Genomic DNA, 21,053 nt, shown 5'->3' on the forward strand with positions numbered 1-21,053 from the left:
ATATATTTATATAATGAAGTCAGATGCTCACCATATGCTCTTCTATAATTACACACAAAGTCATACAAAAAGACGAATTGACTGGGTCATCAAAAGTGGTTTGTTACAGGTAAGTCAGTAAGATTTTAGTTGCTGCTGATAACATACACATTGAGAAGAGGTAAGATGGAGGGAGTGAAGACTTTCATTTGTGAAGTAAAGACCCTAAGTTACGTGATAGATTTTAACGAATAGCATTGGAAGAAATAGGATTTCATTCACTTGTTTCACGCAAAATGTGTCAACCATTCGTCGTTATTGAGTCACGTAACTTGAGCTCTTTGCCCAAGATTTTGCTCAACCAATTATTGGACACTTGCTCCCTGCATTTTAATTCCTGCTCTAAGAACGTGCACCATTATTGTAGCTGTTAGGCATTAATATAATCAGAATTACAGTGACTGAAATTATTAAACATTTTTATTTTACATGCATGCCATGGGCAATAACTTTCAAAAAAATCATAAAACATTACAAAAATACAGGAAAAAAATACAGGATGCGGTGTATACCCACTTGTTAAGCATTAGATGGGGTTCAAATCAACCAATTTTAGATTTTTTAAAAATGGGTTTTTGAGGAATTTCACTTCAAAAATCTCTAATTTTTGAAAATTTTCAAAATTTCAAATTTTATTTCCAAGGCTGTATGCATCTAAGAATTATAATAAAATATGTTGTAAAGCTATCATATAAGGGCTTTATACTGCCAATCCGTTTAGTAAAAAAAACTTTTTTTTTATGGAGAAAAAAATCATAAAATTAATAAAAATGCAGTTTTTTGGTTAAAATTGACAAAAATTAATTTTTTTCTTTATCAAAAAACCTAACTAAATTTTCAAAAACGATGTCTAGAGGATATAAGGGTCCTTATTTATTTTTAGAAAAAAAGAATTATTCAAATCGGTTAAATACTTTTGAAATAGTGTCCATTTCAAATGGAGTGTTTTGCTGGTTTTTTCCAAAATGGCGGATTTTATGCAGAATTTTAGTAGGCTGTAACTGAAGAAAATTTTTTTTCTTGCAAAATCCTTTTGTGATATTTCATATGTCCCTTAGTTGTAACTACTGTATTTTTTTTTCAAAAACATCGGTGATGGTCATCCGACACTTTTCATACCTGCCTACCTAATTTTAAATGGAATGACTGAAGAGTGAAATGAATAATATCTTTTCTTATCTGTTGACATCATGAAATGTTATGTGAGAATTTGGAGTCATTTTTACATGACAAATTGCAACGAAATAGAAATGAATCGTTTTGAAAAAAATAATAAATGAAAATAAAGATTATTAAAAAAAAAAAAAATGAAGTAATTATAATCTTTGCATGTTGAGTTTTTAAAAAGTGACTGGTTCAGTATTTTATTAAGTTGCCAAAGTAAAACGTTTAGTCCCCAAGGGGCGGATTCAGGGGAGGACTAAAGGGTCAGCTGATCCCCCTGTGACAAAAATTTTATCAATGATAATTTTTAAAGTTCAATTTTTTAGATTCGAAAAAATAGTACATGGAATCAATGTCAACCTTTTTTACTTCCTTTTACAATAAAGTTAGCATTGTATTAGAAAAAAAATTTCACTCAAAAATCGACCTTAATTTCCATTTTGCTCACCCCCGAATGAATGTTGAGTTTTTTTTTCTCGACTCGACCACACGTGAATAAGTGCCCAAGAATGTATGGACATGCAAAATATCCATTTTGACGATTCCCGAGTTAGTAACAATGAGTTTTCTCGTGACGTCTGTATGTGCGTATGTATGTCGCATAACTCAAGAACAATATGTCCTAGAAAGTTGAAATTTGTCATGTAGACTCCTAGTGGGGTCTTGTTGTGTGCCTCCCCTTTTGGTTGCATTTAGGTGTTTTTAAGGGTGTCTTTCGCCCCTTTTTGGGGGGAAATCATTGTTAATTTCGATGTAAACTCTAAGTGGTGTTACAATTTGACGGACACTTGGCGATATATCAGCAGTCATTTAGTCGCTAAGTTTTGTCGCCAACTTGGCAACAAATTTGGCGATTTTTAAATTTTTTTAAAAATCTGCTTTCAATTTGTCCACTGTTGGTGATATTTAGAGAGTAAGCTACTGAATCACATTAAAATTACCAATAATGGGAAAATGACATTAAATTGGAGTAAAAGGAAGTCATGTGAGGCACACATCTGCTCGTTTTTTACTTGGTTCTGAAAGGTATTTCTTCTTAGCGTATCAAAACTCAAAGGATTGACTGGGTTTGTTTACTGAGCTACTTCTATTTTGAGTTTTTTATTCATTTTCAAAAGTATAATCATCTCTAATGAGCTTAAAGTTTTTCAGAGCACTCTTCCATCTTAAACCATGCATATGTTTGTGTGCGCGCGTGCTTTAACCAATTTGACTGACCTGTCTGCGTAACTTTTTATGAAAATTAGAGGGAATATGATCCATAGTGCAGTTTGAGCCAATGGAAGTTTTAGGAGGAGGAGGGGGGTGGGGTGGCAATTTGAAAGAAAGGGCTCTTGTCTAATTTGGGGTGGGGGGTGCTCCGTAGCATATGAAGGGTGCTCACCTGCTTAGCTGTTACTTTTTTATGATAGAGGTTTGTCCATTGAAACTTGATCCCCCTCCCCTTTACAAAATTTTTTGGATCCTGGTCCCCAACCCAGCAGCAGAAATGCTGCGAACCCTACATCATGTCTGTCCGTGCTAAAAAAATAAAGTTGTCTGCAAAAGAAAAAAAAAAGAGTTGTCCCCAGGAAAAGAAAAAAAAAACGTAACTGTAGACATTTATTTCCATGAACTGCTGATGCAGAGAGAGAAAGATTCAAGTTATGGCACACGTGATGGTATCTGATGATGTGATGGTGTTGTTCTTTGTATGTGTATAAACCAAAACAAAAGAAATCTTTTTCAAATTGCTTACTGAAAAAGCAAATCTGAAGTCAAATGACTCATATTTCTGTATATAAGAAAAAGGTCAGCACACTTCTATGATGCAAGTGATAGTGCCAAACAATAGTGCAATAACTTTCCTTGTTATTGTTAGCAGTGGTGTTGTTATAAACTTGTCTGAAAATGCAGTGTAAGGACTCCCCCCCCCCCTGTTAATGACTTTAAAAAAAATCATTTATCAGCAAATTGTAATGTGATCGAATTGTAATGTGATCACTTCAAATAGGGTTACGAGCTTAATAACTATTGCCATTTAGTGTCTGGTGTTAAACCTTTACTCATCCCATTTTTTTTCCAGACCCGAATTTTCGGTGATTATGTCAGTGATTATTAGTAATATTTATCAAACAGACCTATTAAATGATAGTTCTAAAATTATTTTATTTTGATAAACTTTTCTATTTACCGTTTTTATACTTTTAATGCCTTTATTTTGTAAAATGCAATCTACAGTAGACCCTCGTTTTATGCGGGGGTTACGTTCCATGGAAATGCTGCGTAAATCGAAACCGCCTAAATTGAGACTTATAGTAGTGTTAAAATAGGGGTTAGGTTCCGCAGATAAAAAAACTACTTCATTCTAGTGATAACTAATTGTATAATAAGTTTAATGTGTACTTATATCGATTTTTATGCACAGCATGAATAAAGAAAACATAAATTAATTTCATGTTCTGTTTATAAAGAGGAGCTGGCAATGATAGTCTTTTGGCAGTCATTAAAAATTTTTCTCTGTAATTCTTTGCAGAGCATTAACGCATCCATGACCACTTGCATCATTTCCATGATAGAATCTTCCTTCACTAACAAATCAGAAGGATCATTTCTATTGTCTAGGAATGGCTCAAAATTTTCAATGTGAACGTTTTTGGTTTTGTGTCACCAATGTCGGTATCCTCGTTGGTTTTGGCCACCTTTGTCGCTCCTAAAAGCACTTCCAGTGAGTTCTGAACTGTGTGAGTTTAATAACTTTACTTTTGGAAAGAACTTTGGAACCAATTACATAAAATGTCTCCGGTGACCAACGCTCGATTATTAGTACTCCAAAATGCAGTTTATTACGTGTAATCTGCAATCTTTTGGAGTAAACTACACACAAATTTTGCAGAAAGATTATGATGTTCTAAAAGCTACAAAACTTTCTGCCACTGGGGTCCCCAAGTGGTGAGTGGCGAATGATTATTTTCAGGTTTAGTTATAACATAGCAATATTTGTACTGAATATTTAAATTTTTAATTATTTTTTATTCTTTTGCTTGACCAAATGCTGTATCATATTGAAACTTCAGTATACTTGAGCAAAGTTGCAAACAAGTGCCAAAAAGGTCATGAAAATCTACTTCTGAGATTCAGGAGACACTATTAATGCAAATTCCATATTAAATTTACTTTCATCTATTGGTATGATGTTTTAAATCACTTTCTTCTTTTATAATATTTTGAATCTCTAAAATATTTTATATTGTACTAAGTATAAATTTAAAATGAAAACTATACCTTTGTTTTACATTGCTAATTCCCAGCAATGCCTTTGTCATTTATTGTAATATAATTATTTATTACTCATGTTGTACCTAAATCACTTCATTATTTTAGACCAAAAAACGACCTAGGCCATCTGAATGGAATCAGATTCCAGAATCTCCAGTTTACAAAGGAGGCAATACTCTTCGTGAGTACCAGTTAGAAGGTGTGAATTGGCTTACCTTTTGTTGGTACAACAGGTAGGAAATTTTTCTTCTACACTTGTATACTATTATATGAAGGTGTTAAATCATATTCCATGATTAAGAGATAATGTGTTTTAAATAATGAAAAGAACTAAAATTATGTTTATTCTAAGTATTATTTACCAAATACTGATACAGATATGAAATGAAATAGCATTTTCTTTTTATAAATTAATTATTAAAAGTGAAATATATGGATGAAGTTTTATTGTTGCTATTTAGAATGACTTTTTCAAAATAAATCATTCAGTAATTCTTTTCTTTATTTTATTTTCTCAAAATGAAAAAAAAAAAGAAAGAAAAAACCGCACAGATGCAGGAGTATTTAGCACTGCATTATAAGATAATATGTATAATTTTACAATAAATAGCTAATTTCTGCACTCATGCAGAGATAACGGCAGAAAATAAATAAATGAAGATGTTCGCATAAAAGTAAACTAATTTATAAATTTACAATAGCTTAATATACTTATTATTATAATTTTTTTGACGAAGCACTGATAACTGAAATTAATAAAAATATATGATAAAAATTTATATATCTGAGAATGCACATTTATTGATCTTATATAAAATGGTGCAACATTTTCATTAAAATTCATAGTGTTTCAAAAACATAATTGCAGCAAGACCAGGAGCTGATAGAGACTACCATTTTAGGGGGGGGGGAAGGGTCATGAAAAATTGACCCCCCAAACAAACTTACAGTATTGAGAACAAAAATTTTCTGAAACTGATTGTGTCAATATAAAACACCAATTCGACCAAGAATCACAAGCAATGAAAAATAGCATTTCAAATAGTTAACTTCAAAAATAATTGATAAGTTAAAAAAATTACTAAAATCCTTTACATTTGCTCATAAAGTGTTTGAATGCAATGGGAATGGATAATAATCTTGACGGTTTAGTGGGGGGTCATAACCCCCATGATCCTCTCCTTGTATCCGCCACTGAGCAAGACACAAAACAAAAATGGCTTCTATTTGAATTCTATTCCTAATTTTGAACTTCTTGAAATTAAAGACACAAGTTCTTAGCAAATGTATGCGCTACCAAATACAGTTGCATAAAAAGCAGCTGTATTCAAACTGGCAATGTTTTTTTGTCAGCAAATAAATACAGGAGCCAATCCAGAATTTTTGTATTAATGACAATTTTTGTGAAAATTCTTTAGCATAATCCCAACTTGAATTGTAATCTGTGTCCATCTCTGGCTTTAACCCTGATATAGTACAGTCGAACATCGATATATCGAACTTCCACATATCGAAATTTTCTATATAATCGAAATCCCAGCAAATTACCATGTCCATTACATAGGAAAATTATTTCTATACATCGAAAAAATCTCTGTATATTGAATTTTTTTTCGAGACATTCGTAGATATTTTTTCCACTTTAGACTGTTTGTCCCATGAAAAATAAAGGTTAGGGGAGAAAATTATTTTCTCTAAAGGTTGCTTCGAAACTCATTAGGAATCTGGGTTTGATAGGTGTGTAGATAGGTTGTTGTTTCGAACTGGAGTTCTTAGATTCCCTCAAGTTGATTTCAAATGTCCTAGTTGTAACCAGTAACATTGTAAAATCAGTTTTAAGTCATCCCTTTTGTCTGTTGATTTATCATTCCAAGTCGTTTTAGCTGCAGTAAAAATCATTCAAGTTAAGTTGATTGATTTTTTTTTCTTTTCTCTCGATTACATTGTCAAAACGAAAATCCCCTAATATTGCGGATGAAGTTGAATTGCCGAAGAATGAAGATATATGAAGGTGCAAAAATGTAATTTGTGTTATTTTTTTAATTATTAACTTTCATTTGATCCGATGCTCGCGTATAAATTAGGAATAGGGTTTCATGCATGAAAATTAGCTTTAATTTTAATGTTTTTAGGAGATTTTTAGGATCAAATAAGATTGTTTCTATTTATATTGAAATTTCTATATATCGAAATTTTTTCTGGCAATTTGCTACTTCGATACATGGAGGTCCAACTGTATATTTATTTCACAAAAATTAAAATTTAAATACGTTTGTTGATTGTTTTTCTTTCTTTTCAGTCAAAATTGCATTTTAGCTGATGAAATGGGGTTAGGTAAAACTATACAGTCAATTACATTTTTGAATGAAATAGACCAATATGGAATCCCTGGTCCTTTCTTGGTCATTGCTCCTTTATCCACTATAGGGAATTGGCAGCGAGAGTTTGAGACTTGGACTGATTTAAATGCAATAACTTACCATGGAAGGTACGTTCTTTGAATTAAGTCTTTCTGATCTGATAAAAATTGAATTTGTTTTTTTGTTATACAAACTATATCGTTGCCTCAGAGCAACAGTAACACATCTAATCCCAGGAATAATAGTAAGATATCCTACTGTTGCTTTGAAGTGACTATGTATGTGTGTATTTTATTTAAATTTTTCCTACTCGTAGTCTGTGGCAAAATTTTTTTTTATCTTTTGATGGATTTCTGTTTTTTTTGAAACATTTTGAGACCAAGTGAGACGTGTCAAAATAAGTTATGAAATAATAACTGATCATTGAAGATGTGAAATCGGGGGGAAATTTCAGACAAATTAACTTTTTATTTAATTTGTGTTATATGATCATATTTATAAGAAAACTACTGCTCATTACGTAACAAAATGATAAATAAATTTTTCTTGTCTAAAGTGAGAAAATTTGTTGTATTAAGTTCTATATTCAAATTAAAAAATTATTTTTGGGACATGCCCTCTTTTAATTTTAAACACCCATCTTGTAAAGTTTTTCAACTTTCACCGCTGTTTGCCCCGGATAATTTGAAAAAAAAAAAAAAAAAAAGCAGAGGTTAATTTTTTTATTCAGTTACATAATTTTTCTTCTTATGAGCTAAATAAGTCATAGTGAATTTTTCCGTAACAATTTTATTGCTAATTCATATTCTCATTAAACTGCATATTTCTGTAAAAAAATAACGGTTTATTTAATGTTTTTAGTTCTCCTAGTCGAAATATGATCCTTGAGTACGAAATGTATTGGAAAGATGAAAAGGTAAGTGTTAGTTTCATTTAAAACTTTGGAATTTGGCTGGTTGTCTTTGTATTAAATTCCTTTTTATTTAAAAATTTTTGTTAAGGAGGGTAGGGTGGGATATAAAATAGGACATTTTTGACCTATCTTCACGTTTGAAGTCTATTAGGAACAGGATCATCATATTTTCTTATTTTCTTTTAGCTATATTTTGACATCAGATTCTTCCAAAAATATTCATGTAATTTTTGAAATTATATTTGAAATTTTAATTAACATAAAATATCTGCAAATGTGTAAACTCATTTTACTAGATGATAGATGGGGTGCAATGGGTCATTGTGCAAAAATGTTGATATTTAGGATATATATATATATATATATATATATATATATATATATATATATATCAATATATAAAAATCTTCTTTGCAGACGTTTGTCACCATAAGACTTTTAAACGGCTGGACCAATTTTGATCAAATTTTCTGTGTGTAATTAAGTTGTGGCAAGCATGGTTTCGAAGCGCGATGGATCAAATCGGAAACGTTTTTGTTAATTAATTAATTTATTTAAACATTGAACGGTTATATCTCCCAAATGATTAATATTTATTTTAACCTATTGTTGAGCGAGAACTGAAATAAATATTTAACCCATTGCCAAAGAATAATAAGAAAGCCAGCTCTGCTTTTTGTAATGAAATTTAAACTGTGCTATGTCAATTGAGAATAAATAAAACATAGAGAGAGTGAAGCCTTCATTTCTTGAAAGCAACGATTTTAGGTCCAGTGATATATTTTAAAGTAAAGTACTGGAAGGTTTGCGAAAAACGTGTGTTCTGTCGTCGTAGTTGAACCATGTGACCAGATAGGTGCTTCAGGTTTTCCTGACCAAATGATCAGAAAGTACCGTACCTAGCAACATTTGTTTCTCGGCTGATATCCAACTTAGTTTCTGCACCAATGTCAAGAATACTTTAAGGATTATATAACTAATCAGTACATTATTAAAGGAAAAGATGATGGAATTTCAAGACGAAACAAATTTTATTTTCGTCCAGATAAATTACAACAGGGTAGTTCTGTACACAAAAGATCAGTGCAGTGGAAGATCTTTATCTTTGGTGGAAAGAACAAATTAGGCAATATATGAAATTTAAAATGTTTTCGGTCATAAGATCGGACCGCTAATCGGTCGGAGTTGGCTTCGCTCACTGATCGGCTGGATTACAGTAACGTGGTGGCTGGGCGACTTTGGCTTTAAACAATAGAGTTGCGTGATCATTTGTTTATATTTTAAAGTTACTGTTAATGTAATTTATTGCAATTTTTTTTTGTTTATTTGGTGAAATATTTCAAAGTGCAAAGAATTGTTTTTTGTTTTTAAACAGTTTTTAGTCATTTTAGTTGAATAATGTGTTTATTTTACATCGGGGGAGGGGGAGAGGGATGAGTAATTTTCGCTTATTCAAAGAACTATTTTTACCTTTATCAATTTTCTAAATGATATCCTTCCAATTGTTTTATTCTTTTTCGTATAGGGATGTTGCAGCGGGATTTCCCGTTTGTTCTAGATGGGTAGTTAGATTTTTACACTTAATATCTGAGGACACTTTTTATTCTTTGAGTATGGCTGAAGGAACAAACCATCAAGTACGGGAGAAAAAATAGTTAATAAAACAACTGCTCAGTGTGGCGTTAGATAAACCAAGTTGTAATAAATATACGCTTTTTGACATTATAGCTGCTTAAAACATTTTTTTTTACTTATGTTTTTCAACAGAACGGTTCAAACACTTGATAGTTCATTGAATTTTTTTAGCTTTTCAATTTACAAAGTTTGAACAGAACAACGTCTGTCGGGTCTTCTAGTATATATATATATATATATATTGGCAGACCTGTTTACAAATGAAGTAACTACAATTAACAGGCATGAAAATATTACCTAAAGGAAATTAATATACATTTAAAAAAAAATGATGTTATTGATGCTGTTTGAAAATCAAATTTTCCTATAATTTTAGGCCTTTTCCACAATATCAATCTTCACTGTTTTGGGAAATATAACAATGTACAATTCTTGATAAGGTCTGGTATTCCCTTGCTATCACCATATGTGATTTGTCCTGTAAATTATAGACGAAATGTTAATAAAAATCAGCTAAGCCTAACTATGACCCATTTTACTTCATTCAAAATAAAAAGAAATAAAATCAATATTATCTTATCTGATTGCTTTCAGCATAATAAACTTTTGTTATGCAGAAATACCTTTAATTTTTACTGTTTAATGAAATACAGTACAACCTCAATATCTCGAATCTCTCGGGACAGGAAATTTTTTCTAGGTATCGAGTTTTTGCATTGTCAAGGTTTTAAAAAAATTACACTAGTAACTCACATTTACTCACACGTACCCTATTAGCATTTATAAATGTACTATGGGACCACTTCGAATTACGATCAATAAAGTAGTATTCAATATTTCACTAGATTTGAAATTTTCTAATTGTCGAAAGTGCACAGGATGAGATTTTGAATTGAACAGCAATTTCAACTTGGTTTTTTCACCTAAAAATTTGAAAATTCTAATTTTATCTTCAACCAGTAACCTCACATTCAAAAAGTTCTCAGCAGGCATTTTGTAGGAGTTGAAAGAGCCGATTGATGAAAACGAGGAACGCATTTTCCGTTTTCGCTTGAAAACTGACGGACAAAAAATCAAACCCCTTTCCTCAAAGTGGACAACATGTTTGAGAGAAATGCACAAAGATTCTAAACTCTGCGGAAAACACAACACCCCCTTAATACCAACACTCCCCTATTATCTTGCCCCAATCCCCTATTCAAAATATTTCCAAGAAAAGGGATGAAAAACGTTAAGCAATTGTCCCTGGAACTGGTTTTACTACAAAAATTGCCAAAGCAAAACGACAATTGAAATTTGCTTCTGTGCAAAAATTTTGACATATTAAGGGTTTCGAAAAAAATTTTTCGAGATAATTATGGAAAATACAAAGGGGTTATTATAGAAAATTCTGGGGAAAATTTTTGTTTCAAGACATCAAGGGCTTCAAGATATGGAGGTTCGGGATATCAAGGTTTGGCTGTATAAAAGAGTTTTAGAAGTTTGTCAACTGGGTGTTATGCTTAACAACATCTGATGCTGATAAAAGAATTTCTTTCTGTTGTTATATTCATCAAAGAAAGGTTTTTGAGGCTAAAATATGTTGCTAATTATCTAAGAAATATTATATTAAAGTTTTGTTTTCATTATCAATTTGTGCATTGAGTTCATTACAAACCGACCCATTTTACACCACTTCACTCTATTATCTTTCTATATTAGCATTTTAAACTTTTATTAGAGATTTAAAGGGAAGTTCCTGACAGCTCTAACCTATTTTCAGCAAATGTATGAGAAATATATTAAAATATATTTTTATGAAATTACTGACTAGTCTTGAGACATGTGTCAGTCAAGCTTGGTTGTTCTTTCTTAAGCAAATCTTTTGAGATGATATAGTAAAAAGCTTTTTGTCTCTTTTAACAATGAACTTTTAAATTGTTTTTTAGCTCTAAAAAGTGTTTTTGTTTCATTTTCATTTTTTTGGGGTACTTGATAGTTCTCCCATTGAAATAGTTTTTGTTTTACTGTTTTTTATAACTAGTTTAAGTCATTGGTTTATTACTAATACTTTATTTTATTCTTTTGTGAAATGCACAAATTGTCCAAATTTTCTCTCTAAGTACATGTGCACAATGGTGCACAGAATTCAGTGGTGCATAAACATTAGAATAAAATGTATGATTTGCAAAAAGAAAACTGTCAACACTGACCAGTGATTTACCAGAAATATGGGTCTTACCTCATTGCTATGTGAATGTATATTCACTGACAAATGTCAATATTTAACCAGATCTTGGTCTTTTATGGCTACATATATATTTATGCATGTTTATTTTGTAGTAGTGTCTGTACTTAAAATAGCAGTATTTTTTTTAGATTCTGGAAGAAGAAAGTTTGTTTTTAATTTTTGGGATTAATTAAATATTATGTACGTATATGAAACAATGAAATGCTGTTGAAATACTTTGTTACATATTCCAGGGTGAGCGTATCCAAGATGTATATAAATTCCAAGTGATGATTACTACTTTTGAGATAATCTTGACTGATTGCATGGAACTAAAATCTATCCCATGGAGATGTGTGATTATAGATGAAGCTCATCGCCTAAAAAATAGAAACTGTAAATTGTTGGAAGGACTGCGTATGCTCAATACAGTAAGTTTTGAAAAATGTTTAGCAAGCTGTTATGATTGTAGTGAAAGAGATATTTTCCCTTAGCTTAATATTTGGATGAAATGCTGCATTTACATAAGCCCCCTCTCCTCCACACCAAAAAGTACATCGGGTAAAAAAAAGTGCTCAGAAGCACTGCAATAGCCTCCGCTCTTGCCAGGCGAGAGCAAAGAGGTACCTACCACCAGATAAAAGAATCACACTTGAGACATATTCAAAGTAGCTCGCAAGAAATTCAGCTCATTATTGAATGCTTTTTTGAGAAAAAACAAACAAACAAACAAACAAACAAACAAAAATATGAACATTTGTTTCTGAACTAAAAGAAAAACCCTTCAAATTTCGGAAAATGTCCTGCAAAAAGAGCAGTTAAATCCTCAAAAAATCTGAATTAAAAATTTGTAAAAATCACATCTTACTCAAAACTAATGGTTGATGGATGATTTGATTAATATAGATATTTTTTGATGTTTTGAACAAAGAAAGCTGCTGGCTAACTTTTTTTTTATGATAAAAGTTTTATGTTTCTTTCTGTCAAAAAGAAAAAATAAATATTTTACATTTATCTGAACTGCTTAATGTTTATTTAAATGCAGAATAGTATATAGAAATACGCATGTAGAATAAATATGAAACATTTTTTTCTCTATTTTCTATGAAAATATAGTTATTAAATACATTTTAATTCATAAAAAATCGACATTTTCCAATTTTCCAGGAAAAGCAACAAAAAACTACTTTTCCCAAAATCTAAATTTCTGCCCCCAAAATCAGAAATTTTGCATCTCTAGTTTGAAACTACTGAATAAATCAACTTGCTTGAAACTTCACATGTTAAGACTGAAGCAACTGATTTTTATTATACGAGTATATTATGGTTTTTTAAATTTTGAATTGTAGCTTGTGGTATATTATCTGTTGCAAACTTTAGAGAAAAGTAATGGTAGCTTTTATTATTTGATTTTGTTGTAACCTGCTTTTATTAATTTATTTTAGGAGCATAGAGTGCTACTTACAGGAACACCTCTACAAAACAATGTTGAAGAACTTTTCAGCCTTCTAAATTTTTTAGAACCCAGTCGATTTGCCTCAACTGAGGCTTTCTTGGAAGAATTTGGAAATTTAAAGACAGAATCTCAAGTTGATAAACTTAAAGCTGTGAGTTGTGTATTAATGTTCGTGATAGTATTTCTTAGATTTATTTTATAGTATATTAAGTGTTTAATACTAATTGTTGATTGGAGATGATTTGTGGTGTCAAACGTTTTTAAGATTCAAATGTAATGTGAGTTGCTAGTAATATTAACTCTTTACACTGCATATATATTTAGTTTTCAGTGATTGCAGAATAATATATTAGAGTGAAAGTTATCAGAGTTTTCTCTAAATCATGCAGTCAACACTTCTTAAGTTTTGTTAAATTGAAGAACGTTAAATTCATATTGCTTGCCAAAGCAAATTGCACTTCGGTGAGTTTAAAAGCATTAAAAAAAAAAAAAAAAAAACCCTCCTACTATTGCTTGAATTTTTTAAGTGAAACGCCTACAATAAACAGCTACTTTCTGTAATCTTGTATTTGATGGTTTCATTTGCTACAATGCAGTATATTCAACATGTTGCAAAAATGATTAAACATAATTTCTTGTTTGAACACATTTTAGTACAGATATAAAATATCATATGCCTGCTTATTTTGGAAAGATGGAATGATTTCTTCTCCTAGACACAAATAACCTCAAGACCTGTGGAGCCCAAACTTTTTCTATCTGAGGGCTGCATCTCATATTAATGTTTCTCGCGGGCCAGAATACCTGTAAAATTTCAAATTGTTTTTCCTAAATAACATTGGAAAATACGGAAAGGGAAAGAAAATTAGGAACCATTTACTGACATTATTATTTGTATGCTTTTATTAAGTACATCCGTTTTTCAGAAACAAATTTCTAAATACTTGACTCCACATTTGTTGCATTGTCATTGTATCGTGCTTTTCGTTTGAAACATTTAACTAAACAGCAGGCCACTCCGATCAGCTTCAGGAGCCATAGGTTGGGCACCACTGCTCCAGGCCAACCCCCCAAGAAACTTTCTGGACCCCCCCCCCCTCCAAATCTGTGCCTATCACTGTAAAGCTTTAGAATTCTCATAGATGGTAGAAATAAGTTCTTCCCATGTTCCGGTTTATAAAACAGGCAAAGTTTTAGAAACAGTAGGCAAGTTTAAACTTAAGCAAAGTTTTAGATACAGTATTGGGATAGATTCAATTTCAAAGTATATGAAATAAATATAAGATATTATATCTAATATATAAAAATCTCCTGATACGGTGTTAGTGTTTTAACTCTTCCCAAATGGCTCGACCGATTTTAATCAAATTTTTTATGTTTATTTGGTAGGTATGAGAATAGGTTGTAAAGTATATTTCATACCGCTAAGTAATCAGGGTGTCCCTATACAGAACTTTGTTTTGAAAATCACTGTAAAAACCATTGTTGAAAATAGTAATAACCATTGTTGAAAATCATTATAAAAACCAGTGTTGAAAATCATTGTAAAAGCCTTGCTTAAATAAATTACAAACATTTTATTTGTAGACCAACAGAAGCAAAAGTTTTTTTAATCATTGAGAGTTTTCCGACGTTTTACTGGAGAGTCGCGTCATTTTGACATTTTATTCTGCATTTGTTTTGTATCACAAAGCAGTGTGTGCCAAATTTTGAAGGATACAAAAATTTTGTCTATTTGTGTGTGTGTGTATTATTGTATTGAGAAAATGAGTTTTTATCGGTAATCATTGCAACCATGGGTGCAAGTTTGGTGATGTGTTCAAGACGGAAAATATTTTCAGCTTCCCCCCCACCCCCGCCCGCATGCAGGCTTAAGGAAAATTTTGTATGTATAAATGTTGCAGATTTTAACAATGCCAGTTTTGGAATCTGTTTGATTTAAATTTTAAGCCTTAAAATTGTAATATTTAAGTGTTTTGACATCATAATTCCAAAAAATCTAAAATCCAGCAATAAGGGGGGGGGGTCTGGGGGCTCTCCCCCAGAAATTTTTTCAAATTGAAGTCCAAAAAACGCTGTGGTAGGCCATTTTGGTAAAGTTCAGGGAAAGGAGGGGTTCAGGGACTCTTACATCAATTATTTCAAACTGATAGTCCCAAAATCACAATATTGGGCAACCTTCAAAAAATATTAAAGAAAGAGGGGGGGGGGAAGGAGACGCTATGGGCTTTTCCGAAATCGAAGATTTAAAAACGAAATTGTAATTTAAATTTCATAACGTTTATACGCTTTTTGAATGCACTATTGAAGGGATGGATTTCAGGAACCCTTCTTCGGCAATATTTCGAAATTGAAGTTTCAAAAACGCAATTTTAGACAATGTTGGATAATGTAAGGGGTAAAAGCGTTTGCAGCACCCCACCATTAGTTTTTTGCCGATCCTAAACATTTTTGTTGTAGCAATAAAATCGCTTAGGACATAAGATTTTCACTTTTGCAACATAAATCAGTTCTGATTCGAAAGTCTACCCAAGGTAGCGCCAACAAACTAGAAAAGAAGGAAAGGTTTGGGAAGGGTAAGGCCGACTAATGATAATGAACTGTCACCATTCCCCCACAGTCTTCATTTGAAAAAGAATTCTTTTATAAGATAGCAGGTGGTGAAATTAGTAATAAAAAATAGCTTTAGTGAAGTAGATATATTTTTTAAATAAGGTACCCTTTCCAACATTCATTAATTAAAAAAAGAAATAGGGGAACTGAATCCCAACTCCAGGCAGGGTTCCCGAATCGCATCCCTCTTAAGGCACTCAAATATAGCCTAAAGTGGCGCTTTAAATATTTTTGAGCATCAAAGAATTTTCGGAAGAGAACTCCCGAACCCCTTCCTCTGAGTTCACCACAAATGTCCTAAATTTCAATTTTTAAGGCTTCACTTTCAAAATAGTTTTGTAGGAATAGCACCCCTCTTACCTATAAACATGACTTATGACCGCCTAAAAATTTTAATACTTTAATTTTGGAAACTTTTTGAAAAAATCTTCCTACACCCTTCCCCCTTAAGTCATCCAAAGATAGCCCAAAACAAAGCTCTTAAAATTTCAGAAACTAAAATGCTTCGGGCTGGGGGTGCGGAATACCCCCCCTCTCATTGTGTTTACTAAACGCAGTGTAAGTTTTTGTTTAAGATTTATTTTTCTATTGAGAGAGGAACTCCCTTCCAAACATCGCCAAAGACAGCCCAAAGTTTTAAGACTTCAATTTCGAAAATGTTTCGAGAAAGACCCCTGAATTCCCTAACTCTTAACTCACTCAAAAATAGCCAAAATAGCATTTCAATACTTCAGGGAGAGAGACCCCCCCCCCCCCCCCGAACTCTTTCCTCTAAGTTCATTAAATTTTACTAAAATTTGCGGTTTCCCCTATTCATCACCAAAGATTTAAGAATTTAAATTCTGAAACGTATTGAGAGAAAACCTTCGAATTCCCTCTTCTTAAGTCTTCGAAAGATTACCTAAAGCTGTGTTCTGAATACTTCAGCTTTGAATATCTTTTCGGAAAGGAGAACCCCGAACCCCAAGACGGTTCAAAGTTGCGCTTTTAAGACTCCAGTTTCGGAATTTCGCCTAAAGAGAGCCTCCCCCCTCCCTCTTGACATTGCCAAAGACAGCCTAAAAGCTTTAAGACTTCAATTACAAACAGTTTTCGGGAGAGGGTCGCAAATGCCCTTTAACTTAAGTTATTTAAGTATAGCCTCAAATAGTTTTTAATACATCAGCTACAAAACATTTTCATGTTAGAACACCAAAACCATCTCTCATAAATTCACCAAAGATTTCCTAAATTAGTGTTCTTAAGACTCCAGTCTTCGATTCTTTTTTAAAACCCACTTTTATATCATTAGAGACAGCCTAAAACTTTTTGACCTTTAAATTTTTAAGAGTTTGCACTGGAGAAATATCAAACCACTCCTAGCTTCAAAAATATTTTCAATTCAGTTTTTCGATATTTTTTACTGTAACCCGTGAGTAACCCCACACCCCCTAGATTGTCCAAGATATCCACGTTTTAAGACCTTAGTATCGTGGGTTAATTTGCGGACAGATTACCCTCTTTGCAAGAGCAGCAATTTTTCGCAAACTCGTGCTGCCGTTTTTTTTCTCCTTTCCTTTCTCTCCCTCCCCCTACCCATATTTCCATTCTAGCGAGTGTTCGAATCGATGACATTAGAATTTAATGATTCCTCAAGTCATTGTCAAAAATGCAGGAACGGTTTTCCCATCGGTGTTTCCAACCAGCTAGAAATCCCCCCCCCCCCCTCGATTATTTCCAAAATTCCCATTTTCATTAAAATCTTCAAAATCTTGATAAGTTTCTGTTTTACATGGTATGTGGACGCCCTTTACTGTGGCGAAAATATTTCATCTTGTCAGCAATCACTCTCAATCAGTGATGCAGATTCAACTCTTAAGACATTTTAAGAGCGTACATAATTTTCATTTATGCGTGTCAAGTTTGCAAAAAAAAAAAAAAAAACCACAAATGAAAAAAACGAAAGGATGATCGAAAATAGCATGAGAAAAGGCTAAATTTTCAATTAGAGCCGATTGCTTCGAAAAATTAGGGAGAATAGCGAGCAACTCCTCGGTCTGCAATGCAGCGAGTTGGAAATAAAGCTATACCTAAAAAAAGTCAAACGGCGCGAGCCGAAAAGTCACTCCTCCAAAAGCACGTTGCAAACAAAACAAGCACATGGCGGAAAACCGCGAGAATGTCGATGTAAATTCGTGGTTATGGAACGGTCCAGTAATATTAAAGCATATTTTTCAAACACTCAATTTTTCTTTTTTCATTCAAAATTAAAAGAAAGTCACTGAATTTCTTTCCGTCCCGACCTCCGTCTCGGAAATTTTGTCAAGACGGAAATCCGTCCGGAGACGGAAGGTCTTGCACCCATGATTGCAACCACTAGAAAATATTTATAATGCAGAAGAATGTTTGCTGAGTCAGCCAGTAATATATGATATAACTAGTAGTCATACTAGTAGTCTAACATAATCACTAGTGGACTTTATGAAACTTATTTACAAGTTAAGTATCTCCAAAGACTCCTCTGCTCTGACCTCTGAGTCATACCAAAATATTTTTTGAGAAGTCATTAAAACTCATTAAGAATCAGTTTTTGATTCACGTAAAATAATGGTATCATTTCCAATGATGCTTAGCCAAACAACAAAAAAATATTACCATTAATCTGTACATTTCAAATACTGTGCAGCTTTACTATGATTGAAATAAAATTGGAAGTGAACTGACTCCTATTTTTATCTGAATAAGAATACAGTGGCCGCTGCTTATTTGAATAAAGTTTGTTCTCAACAGTTTTGATTCCATAAAACATCTGATTCAATAAAGTGGCTAGTTCAATAAAGCTGAATTTTGTTCTGTTTTTGACACTTTGATTCATTAAAATGGTTGATTCAATTAACCATTGATTCAATTAATTGGCGTCTTATGTATAAAGATTTGCTTATGTAGGGTGGTCGATACATAGCATGCAAGTTTTCTTTGCTAAAATTGCTTAAGTATTTTATGAAGGCAAATATGTGGTCTCTTATGTTTCTTCTTCTTTTTTTTAGCTTTTAAAACCCATGATGCTTAGAAGATTGAAAGAAGATGTAGAAAAGTCTTTAGCTCCAAAGGAAGAAACAGTTGTTGAGGTTAGGTTTTAAATGTATAGCTAAAACAAATGTTTCCTTTATGTCTAATTATGATTGTGTATGTATGTATACATTAAAAACTTATGCTGGTAAAAAAAAATGAAGATTCGTTTATGCTTTAACTTCAGATCAACTTGAACACAGAACATAGGGGACTGTCCATTTAATTTCCACCAAACTAGGATTGATCCTTTTATTATTTTACCTGTTTTCAACCATATTTAGACACTTTGTTTGGTGTATTGATTTAAATTTGACTTTCCTCATCAGTATTTATTATATATATTTTTTTATTTTAATAGCATGCCTGCCAATGCTTCATAAAATAAATTTTTTATGTAATAGGAGAGTAAAAAAAATGTCAATAGTCTACACTGAATGTTTTTGAAAAAAAAAAAAAAAGGTGACGAAATTATAATTTAAGTGAGCTAAAATGTATTTAATAATGATTCTTATGAGGCTCTCTCTCTTTGTGTATACATATATACAGTCTATAACAAGAAAATCGAAGAACCCAGAAGGAGTTGTCAAAATAAACAATTTTACACACATGTGGGCAACCCTGATACAAGGAAATGATTACAAAATTAAAGCAAAATGATTATTTTTCATAGGAAAAATCCCTAATTAATGGAGGTTTTAGTACCTTGTTAAGCTACCTCTAACATGGATGCAGGGGGTGCATGGATGGGGGATGCAGGCGATCTAACATAGTTATTGTAAATGTGCTATTCATTCGATCAAACTTGTTGGCTGTCCAACTTACTATCACATATATGGAATTTCATATGATTTTTTTGTAACAAACCTGTAAAATTCTGGGCGGAGGAACCCTGCGTAAATCAATTGAACTAGTAAGAAAAAGTTATGCTAATATTGCAGCCTGATGTAGGTCTATAAATGTTCATTATTCATTTGAAGAATTTGTTTCCATTTATATCCCAAAGTAGCACTGATATTTTGTTACATATTTTTATGTATCGCAAAATTTTGTGTTAACTGTGTTCAGTCAGCTGTCATAGTTGCTGTCCAAACGATGACAGATAATCAAAGTTTTGCAGCATGAACATATGAACTTAACCTGCCCTGTTACTCAGTAGTTTATTTCCGAGTATCATCAAGTGATGAATTACAATGTATTGCTCTCCATAGGTAGATAGTATAGACGCATATGTGCATGCTGTGCTCAGATATATTTGTTGCTGTGCAGATACATTTGCTTTAGATTTTGCGCCGCCTGATAAATGTTGGTTAATAAGCCATATTAAACATTGATAATCTTCAAATGAGGTGGATAAATTAATAAAACAAGGTCTAATTTTACTTTCATAGATACATATTTAAAGCAAAAGGCATTGTCCTAAAAATTTTGTTGACCTACTGTATATTGTTTTCATGCCTGCAGATAGTTAATAGTCTTGTGTGCAGATACTTTATATTTTTTTGAATTGTATTAAATTGCTTTCTAACAGTTTGTTTAATCTTTTAGGTGGAGTTGACAAATATTCAAAAAAAATATTATCGAGCAATATTGGAGCGTAACTTTACTTTCTTGACCAAAGGAAATTGTTATTCTAACATTCCAAATTTAATGAATACTATGATGGAGTTGAGAAAATGCTGCATTCATCCATTTTTAATAAATGGTAAATTTAACTTTTTTCTTATAGTTATAGTGTGAAATATTTTATGCTTTACAATTCTTAATAAAATAAAATTAAAATGTACTGCACAAAAATGATTTGTTCACATCTTTCAGTGATGAAAATTATCTTTTTGTTGTTCTTCTAGTGCCTTTAATGATTGTACTGTGTCAATACATGTTTACCAAAACAAATGTTTGCATCTAATTCATTAAGGGGTTTCAAAATACTCCTCCTGCATTATATATTGTTCTCAACAAAACTGGCGGGGGGAGAGGGGGCGTCACACTTAACCTTTTTTTTTAACGTCCATTGGAGCCTTAACACTTATTATCTGTGCATCTTATTCCAAAAGTCTGGTTTATGAAATTCCAAAATAGCATGAAATATTTTTTTTAGTGTATTGGGGTACTGGAATTGTGCAATCAATAATTTAACATTACAACTGATTAGTATAGTTTTTTATGTTCACTTTTATTTTTGAAATACAATTTTATGTGTTTCTCTTTTTGTTAAATTTGATTGCTACAACATTTTCAGACTTTATTCACTCTTGCATATTATTTTGAAATTGCCTTCCTTATGTGTATTACCTACTTATAAGAAGCAGTTAATTATTATAATGATATTATATTTCAACTTAATAACCTGCAAGA

At 31.9% G+C, this 21,053-nt stretch overlaps 1 protein-coding gene across 1 annotated transcript in view; it reads left to right on the top strand.

Moving 5' to 3' along the window:
• LOC129230479 (chromodomain-helicase-DNA-binding protein 7-like) overlaps positions 1–21,053 on the top strand; it is a 171,608-nt gene that overhangs the window by 58,857 nt on the left and 91,698 nt on the right. Inside the window, 7 exon segments of the mRNA XM_054864881.1 lie at positions 4,567–4,694; positions 6,761–6,949; positions 7,683–7,737; positions 11,833–12,009; positions 13,024–13,185; positions 18,674–18,754; positions 20,244–20,400. Of these exon segments, the coding sequence (XP_054720856.1) occupies positions 4,567–4,694; positions 6,761–6,949; positions 7,683–7,737; positions 11,833–12,009; positions 13,024–13,185; positions 18,674–18,754; positions 20,244–20,400 (949 nt within the window).

The sequence above is a fragment of the Uloborus diversus genome, chromosome 9, assembly GCF_026930045.1.
Source record: "Uloborus diversus isolate 005 chromosome 9, Udiv.v.3.1, whole genome shotgun sequence".
In the NCBI taxonomy this organism is placed as follows: Eukaryota; Metazoa; Arthropoda; class Arachnida; order Araneae; family Uloboridae; genus Uloborus; species Uloborus diversus.